This window comes from Hevea brasiliensis, chromosome 13, assembly GCF_030052815.1.
Source record: "Hevea brasiliensis isolate MT/VB/25A 57/8 chromosome 13, ASM3005281v1, whole genome shotgun sequence".
In the NCBI taxonomy this organism is placed as follows: Eukaryota; Viridiplantae; Streptophyta; class Magnoliopsida; order Malpighiales; family Euphorbiaceae; genus Hevea; species Hevea brasiliensis.
The window spans coordinates 63,066,390-63,075,424 of record NC_079505.1 but is presented as its reverse complement, the minus strand read 5'-3'; the positions used below and the strand labels follow the sequence as shown (position 1 = coordinate 63,075,424).

Sequence of the window (9,035 nt, the reverse complement as noted above, 5' to 3'; positions counted from 1 at the left end):
TGTGTGTGTATGTAAATATATATATGTGTGTGTTTCATCTACAAGCGTTGTGCTTACCTATTTGCATTCATGGTATGAGGCATTAAAACTTGTACTTCATCTGAGAGCAACTGGGCTGTGTAGATGGAAACGTCAACACAAACATTCATATGAAGTGACCGAGTACAAAGAACTAGATCCCAAATGTTCCAACACTCAAAAGCAACAGGAGGCTGAGGGAGTTGAAGATGCACGAGTAGCTCTTAAAATATTGGGAAAGGTCATATTAGCTTTTCTCCTTAAGGATAAAAAATGGATGAGAAGGAAGCACACACCTGGTCAATGCAAATGCACTGTACCATTCAATCATTTCAGTTGACAATATGATCACGTGCACACCAGTAACCTCAGATAGTTGATGCTTATCCATATCATCTTTGACAAAATTCAAGGTTCTCTCCGAATCTTTCCCAAGTGAAAATTATAATATGGTGGAAGAAAAAGAGAAAGTAAGTCATATAACACACACAACAACCATATTGTTGTATTACCCATAACGTCACATCACTTCGCATAGCAAGCACGAAAATTTCAGCTTGCACAAGAAACTCTCATTTGAAACTCTAACATAAATGTTTTTATGACACTAGAAAATCCAACAGTAAATACATCAGAGAGCTATTAGCATGTGTGTTCAGCTGTACCTACAGTCATCCTGCAGCTATGCCTTCTCAAGGTCAAGGCTCACCAATTCCATCACGAGTCTGGTAGAAATCATCTGGCTTTACAATATTGATATCCTCAAATTCATTGTCATCTGGAAGGAAATAAAAAAAAATGTATTAAACCACTAATCCAAGCAACCATGCAAAAATAAATCAACATATTGGAATCATGTACCATACAATGTTAGTTTTCAAATTTCCTTTTATGAGTAATCTTAACTTGACATTAGATACTCAAGATATACCAATTTTATGGGAAATTGATTTGGCGCTTACCTTCTACAGCATACAATGACGAACAATTAGACCAACTCCTAACCTTAGTGCCTTTTAGAAGTGCATGAATGAGAACAAAAACTGAAAATCATGCACAAAGCACTAATGCATGATCAACCACTGGATGCTAACCATATTGTAAAATGACTGGTAAGCAAAATTTTTAATAAAGGCCGACATGTTATTACTGGTTTTTAACGCCCCCCCCCCAACCCAAACTATGACAACCATTATTTAAAGGCATAAAAAAATTGAAAAAATAAATTAAAAAATTCACTTGTAATTGCCATAACGAACTTTACATGGTGGTAATGGCCGTTACCATTATTTAACAGTAACGGTCCATTACCTCACTTTTTACATTTTTCTTTCTTTCCCATATGGAAGCAGCACTCTTTCTCATAACTTGCTTTTCGTTTGAGGAGTTTTAAGTTGTTGTGTCTCACTTTTTCAACTTTCCATCTAAAATTTTGTTTCTACAAATCTTTCACTTCTTATCTACTAAGATCATCAACTATCTTTTTAGTTCTACACATCCATATTTTGAAAGGGTGAATTTTTTTTTTTTTCTTATTTGTAGAAGACAATTATGTTTGATGCTAGGTTTTTTTGTTAAATCTTTTGTATGAAGGATTAGTTTGCCCAATCTATAGATTTTTTTTTTTTTTTGTTCTCATTTTGAACTATTTTCAAAATTTATTTTAGTAAAATACATAAGTAAATAGAAAATAACATCAAATGAACTTTTCTGCTTCATTAATGTCTGCGAAGCAAAGGTTAGTTCTTTACTATCTACAGTTATTTTAGTTTTAAATTGATTAATCCTAATGATGTCTAAAATTGATAGATTTAATGTCTTTATTTTATATATTTATACTTTTTATTTAGTTATGTATATTACTTTCACTTATTTCATTAAATATCAATTCATTTCATGAACTTTGCAAATTGTTCGAAAACAAAATTGCATAGCAACAAGCCATTACCATTATATTACTGCTGTTATAGAATTATTCCCATTACTTGTGACCATAACTGCTAATGCGGCCGTCACTGCATTAGTCCATGATAGTAAGTTAACCTTTTCATTATCATCTAATAAAAATAGACAAGAAAACACAAGTTATCCAAAAACACAAAAATGATTAACATTTTATGTGCAAGAAACACTTAAATAATGCAGGTTGCATTGGTCATAGAAAACATCTCACCTATAACCCAAAAGGCCCATATTTTGGTCCCAATATCAATTACAGTTAATTCTTTTCCTTTTCTTTTTACCAAAAATTCAAAATATATGAGGTAGCATTTGGCGCACTACAGAATTGGAATTGGGCTACTAATTCCAATTTGGATACAAAAAAGAACCCTATGTTAAAATAAAGGGTAATGACCATAAACCCAAAATTTTAGTCCCAATATCAATCCATGGTTAATTCTCTTTCTTTTCTTTTTATCCAAATTCAAAATATATAAAGTAGTGTTTAGTTTATAGGATTGGAACTGGACTTGAAATTGGGCTGCCCAATTCTAAGTATGATGTTTGGTGCATGTAATGAAATTTGAAATGTAATTCCAACCCAATTCCATGGAATTGAAAATAACTTAGAATAAGCCTTTGGCAATTTTTAAGTTTTAACCCATAAATTATAATTCTAGACTTAACACATGAGATTATAAATGCTACTTAGAATTTTTTGAGTTACCACGGCTTGTCTCCATCCTGCTATACTTTTTTATCCATAGTGTCTAATGACCCTATATCAAAGACTATTAGAAAAGCATTGGACCCCGAGTATCCAAGCTTGTGTGATGCAGTGGTTGAAAAGATGACTGCTTTCCATAATAATGGAACTTGGGATTTAGTACCATTATCCCAGAACAAATCTGTTGTTGGATGTCAAAGGATTTAGATAGTTAAAATGGGTCCTAAAGGCAAAATTGATAGGCTTAAAGCTCGTTTTATCGCCAAAGGATACATACAGATCTTTAGGCTTGATTATATTGATACCTTCTCAATAGTGGCCAAGATTGCATCAATTCAGCTTCTTATTTTGTTTGTTGCTCAGGGGGGGGTCTAGCTTGGTATGTCGTCAACAACAGTCACTACATGGCCTAAAGTAATCTCCGAGAGTATAGTTTGTGGTTCAATTTTGTGGTCCAACAATTTGGAATGCTTCAGAGTGAAGTTGACCAATCAACACTTTTTGTCATGATTGTCATCATACGTGCACTTATTTGTCGGTCTATATTGATGAGATTGTCATTACAGGAAATGATCATAATGGGATATCTCAACTTAAACACCATTTATTTTGTCACTTCCAGACTAAAGATCTAAGAAAACTAAAGTATTTTTGGGCGATTGAGGTGATACAGTCCAAGATAGGTAATGCTATTTCTCAAAAGAAATTTGCTTCGGACATACTAGAAGAGATTGACATGTTGGATTGCAAACATGTGGACTCCTATAGATCCAAATGTCAAACTTATTCCTACATAGGACAGCCATTGGAAGACATTGATAGATACCAAAGGCTAGTTGATAAGCTCAACTATCTCACAATCACAAGGTAGATATTTTCTTTGTTGTCAGTGTCATTAGTCAATATCTCCAGGCTCTATGTAGTAGTCATTGGGAAGAAGTTATTCGTATTCTCAAGCACATCAAAGAAGCTCCAGGACAAGGTTTGCTATATGAAGACAAAGATCACTCACAAATTGTGGGGTATTCAAATGCGAACTAGGCAGATTCCCCTTTAGATAGGCAATCTATTTTAGGACATTGTATCATGATTGGAGAGAATTTAATATCTTTTTAGAGTGAAAAGCGAGATAGGGTTGCCAAATCAGGTGCAGAAGATGAATATCGAACTATAGCCTTTGTAACGTGCGAACTTATTTGGCTAAAGCAACTTCTTGAAGAGCTGAAGTATGGGAAAGTTAAACAAATGAAGTTGATGTGACAATCAAGTTGCTTTATATATCACCTCTAATTTGGTTTTTCATGAAAGTACGAAACATACAGAGATGGATTGCCACTTTATCAAACAAAAGATTGAGTCATGATGTACTGCCACTAGTTTTTGCAATTCAAATGACCAGTTAGTAGATGTCCTTATTAAATCCTTCATAGGTTCTCAAATTGAATACAATTATAACAACCTAAGAACACATGACATGTACACTCCAGCTTGCAAGGGAGTGTTGAGATTGTTGCCTTAATCCTTGGCTAATTAAATTGCTATAATCATGTGTAATATTCTTAGGATCTATAAATTAGCCTAAAAATCTGTATATTCCTATTTTGTAGACTAGTGTAAACATTATAAATCCCAATTAGATTGAGGGAATAATCAAGTTATCAAATACTCCATATTCTTCTTCTATTTCTCTTCTATTTCCTCTATTACAATTATCAAATATTATAATAATTTAAAATGTTATATCAACATAAAATATAGTAATTATCAACATTTACAATGCTCCAACATGCTCTTCTATGATAGCATGATTGACAGTGATGTCGAAGTAGATATTTATAATTAATTTTTTTAAAAAAAAAATAAAGAAATAGCGAAAATTGATGCTTACATCAAAATTTTGGAATTTTTGCTAATTTACACTAAAATAAAAGTTGCGACTGATATTGTAATTCAAATCATACTTGTTAATTTTGTTAGAAAAACTAATGTGATTGGAATAAAGATGCAGCCCCAAGCATAATGGGATCCAAGATATCACATAGCATAACTTGAAAGTAAAACAATAAACCAAAAATTGCAAGAAGCAAGTAACAATGGGAAGAGGGAAAGAGCATTGCAATTCACGAAAATCAATTTTAAAAATACTAAAAATGTTTTCCTGTATATACATATAAAATGATTCAAAATTCAGAAGCTTTTCCTCAGTTACAGAAGTTTAAATGGAAATAAAATTCCTAAATAGTAACAGTTTCAAAAAGGCAGAACAAATTGCTACATATGAATGCTGGTTTCTCAGAATTCAGTATACAATCAGCAGATAAAAACTACTACTGATTTCTTGCAATTCAAAAAGCAATCTGATATAAATGGATTTTAAAATTCTATAATAGAACATTCTTTTCCTTTGCTTATTCAAACATAATGCTGTCTAAAATTTGCCTCACTTTGAGCTTTCCACATTTCCAAAATGCATGCCTCACGCAGGCATGAAAGCATCGTTAATTTCAGTGTAAAAACAAAGAAATCTCATAGTGACTTCTATAGTACTAATGGAAATCTGGAAATATAACTTATTTTTCACATTTATATGCTATTTAACCTTAAGATACATTCTCATAGCAGCTCATGGGAGTATTATAAAGTCCATCACATACTCCTATACTTTTCAGTCATACGAAATCACTCAAAAGAACTACAAGCATAACCAAGGGACATATAAATTCCGGCTAAAATATTAGGTATACGCATGAAAAATAAATTTATTAAAACAGAAAGGGAATGAGAGACAACCTTTTCTCAAGGTTAATGCAACCTTTGCATCATTTTCAACCTGAAAAACACAGTGAACTTATTTAAGAATGTCAAAAGAAATTTGAAGAATTTCAAATCTCAAAATGCCACCAGAACAAGCATTTTCCTACTAGTGAAGAAGTATGACTTAACGTATATATATTTCTAGATTTGTACCTTTTGTTCTGCCAACGTCTTTGAATCCTCCAACACTTCCCCATTGGACAATGAGATGAGTTGCTGATCATTAACTGGCTTATCAATGAGGACTTGCAATTTCTGCTTAATATCCAGAATCTTCTCGGTTGGATCGCATTGGATAAAGTAAGTTGTCTTGTTACGCTTAACCCGGATGTACATAGCCTATAGAAAAAATTATAGTACAAATCAGTCCAAGAGCAGAAAGGCCATATGAAGACAGAACAAAAAAAAAAATATTACCTTTCAGTAAAATGAAGCATTGAAATTGGATACCAATTAAGAAGAGTGAAAAATCTTCGTTGACAATTGGTCAGCATGTAACAACAAAAAATTACAGTAAAAAAAATCCAGCAAGAAGTTAGAAATTGCATCTTCATAAAAGGATACTTTATGCACATACTGTATATATGGCTCATTGTTATAATAGCATATGCACATCCTAATATAGAAAGAGGCAACCTAACCTTAAACAGTATTTCACGATGTATCTCCTTCAATTTTAGCAAAGACTTTAGCACCAACAGTCTAAGCAATAAAACTTGAGGCCAAATCCAAGGTTTTCTTGAGCTTGAGCCAGCCCTTGCAACATCCTCTCTCTTCCTACATACCCTCTTTTCATAAACTACAATTGATATAACTAGGAATTTCACACAAATCACCTCCTCATAAGTACTCTGGTTGAAAATATGTCCCATGTTTTGTGGGTGACTACATTAAAAAAAAAAAAATAAAAACCTCAAGGTGATTCTTCTGATTCTCACCAACAACAGCAAAGGACCATTCCTATTCTTTTATCCCCTTTTCACCGACATTTCTCTCTCTTCCTTATAACTTGTACTAACTCAATACAAATGTTGTAAGCATAAAATTCCAGTTTCTTCATTCGCCAGTTGCTTCTACAAATTTGTTTGCGTTGACAAGAAGACTTTAGATCATCACATTTATGCATTTCCATGAATATTCAAGATGCCCATCAACAATATCCCCATTTCTAGTAACTGAAGAGACACGCAGCTAAAAACAACATCAATATTGGCTCAATGCGATACCCATAATCCATATCCAAATAAAGCAGCTTCCCTGTCCTTTCACTAACTCATAACCCACCCACATTAATGTTTAGGAGCTTATCACGTGTTATGCAAACTAAATTTCATATCGGTCCCCTCATTAACCAATAAGCGAATTCAATAACAAAAAGAAACTATGATTTGCTACCAAATCAAACTAAAGAAGTGTTGATGAATAAAATGGAATTGAAAATGCATTTAAAAAACTAAAATGAATGGAAACAGAAAAAGGGTATAGAGATTGACTCACCATCTTCAACTACGAACTAAAAGAGGAAAAGAGAAGAAGACTTCCTGCAGAAAGAACATCCATAAGCGTTGGTGTGGATATAGCAATTGCCCAATTCGCTTATCGAATGGGCCACATGAGTTACAGAGAGAATTTCAGTACCTATGAGTGATGGCAAACTAAAGACGAGAACAATTGCGATATCAGAACGTACCTAATTTCGCCGAGGAATGGAAATCAACCTCACAAATCGTAATCCCTCTCTCTGTCTGTCTCTCTCTCTCTCTCTCTCTCTAGTCGCAACAGATGTGAAGACCTTGTATAAGGCCGCAGTATACTGTAGCAGCGCTGGGGGACGACTCCGGTTGGGTTAAGCAATGAGAGAGAGGGGTTTTTTTTTTCAGTAAAGAGTTGTAATAAAAATAAATATACACGTATGAGTTTGAATTTAATTATTAAAATAAGATCAATTGTGTTGAAGCGGAGGAGATGAAAGAAGACTTTTATTTATATTTTAAATAAAATATAAATATTATTTTAATAATAATATTATAATAATTAATATTATATATTATAATTTTTTATTATAAATAATTATTTTTAATTTAAAATTAAAATAAATTTTAATTAAATAAAACATTAAAATATAAAATATTATTATAATAAAATAATTAAAAAATTAAAAGAAAAGTATTTAATTTTTTAATTATTTTATTTTATAATTTAAATAATATTTATATATTATTTTAAAAAATAATATTATAATTTTTTATTAGAAAATTTTTTTTATTTTAAAATTAAATTTTAATTAAATAAAAAATTAAAATTTTAAATAGTATTTTATATTTTAATTTTTTATTTAATTAAAATTTAATTTAATTTAAAATTAAAAAATAATTTTTTATAATAAAAATTTATAATATATAATATTAATTATTATAATATTATTTATTAAAATAATATTTATATTTTATTTAAAATATAAAATAAAATATAAACTCTAGTATAAAGTTTTAATTTTTAATTATTTTTTTATAATAATATTTTAAAATGTTAATTTTTATTTAATTAAAATTTAATTTAATTTTAAATTTAAAAATATTTTTTTATATTAAAAAATTATATTATATAATGTTAATTATTATAATATTATTTATTAAAATAACATTTATATTTTATTTAAAATATAAAATAAAATAATTAAAAAATTAAAAAAAAAGTTAGACATTATTTATAGTAAGTTTCAATTTTTTATTTAATTTTTTTAATTATTTTATTATAATAATATTTTATTTTTTATTTTTTTTATTTAATTAAAATTTAATTTAATTTTAAATTAAAAAATAATTTTTTATAATAAAAATATTATAATATACAATATTATTTATTATAATATTATTTATTAAAATAATATTTATATTTTATTTAAAATATAAAATAAAATATTTAAAAAAATTAAAATAAAAACTGAAAATTTTCTTTTTATTTTTAAAATTTAGACACCATTTATAATAGCGTCAAAATATAATTTTAATTATAATTAATATTCTACTTTTATTTTTTTAAATAATATAATCCTCCTCATTTTAATAATTAGATTCAAATTCATCTTTTTTTTTGTATATATTTATTTTTATTACACTCTTATGATAAAAAACCCGAGAAAGAGCAAAAGACCTGTTTTTTACCTTTTTTTTTTTTTTTGTTCTTTATCTGCTTTTTTTTTTTGGTAAATATTTTATCTTTTTATCATATAATTAAATTTTATATCAATAATTTTAGCTTGCTGTCTTAGCATATATGCCTATAATTTATATTACACACGTATGATTTTGTTTTTTTTTTTACATTTTATATTGTCTTAATGCTTTTTTTATTATTAATATTATTTTTTTAAATAATATTAATACTATTAAATAAAGATAGTATTTAAATATAGAACTAGCACAAAAATTCAAAATTTTCTTTTTTTTGCAATTATAACTTTTTTTTTAATTTTACCTAATTTAAAAATTTAGTATTTATTATAATTTAGTTAAATATGAAAAATTAGAGGCAA

The 9,035-nt window shown here is 28.8% G+C and overlaps 1 protein-coding gene across 3 annotated transcripts; it reads right to left on the bottom strand.

Moving 5' to 3' along the window:
• Nucleotides 1–498: 498 nt before the first annotated feature.
• Nucleotides 499–7,414, bottom strand: LOC110670720 (uncharacterized). Of its 3 annotated transcripts, none has more exons than XM_058132057.1 (6): nucleotides 7,191–7,414; nucleotides 6,998–7,041; nucleotides 5,654–5,839; nucleotides 5,477–5,516; nucleotides 1,967–2,033; nucleotides 499–796 (listed from the first exon to the last, which is right to left on the bottom strand). In XM_058132057.1, the coding sequence occupies exons 2-5, from the start codon at nucleotides 6,998–7,000 to the stop codon at nucleotides 1,969–1,971; spliced, it is 294 nt and encodes a 97-aa protein (XP_057988040.1). In that variant the 5' UTR covers nucleotides 7,001–7,041; nucleotides 7,191–7,414; the 3' UTR covers nucleotides 499–796; nucleotides 1,967–1,968. The 3 variants fall into 3 exon arrangements, with proteins under 3 accessions (XP_057988040.1, XP_057988039.1, XP_057988038.1); XM_058132056.1 differs by lacking the exon at nucleotides 1,967–2,033 and adding an exon at nucleotides 5,918–5,971 and having other exon boundaries at nucleotides 7,191–7,407; XM_058132055.1 differs by lacking the exon at nucleotides 1,967–2,033 and having other exon boundaries at nucleotides 7,191–7,404.
• Nucleotides 7,415–9,035: the final 1,621 nt, after the last annotated feature.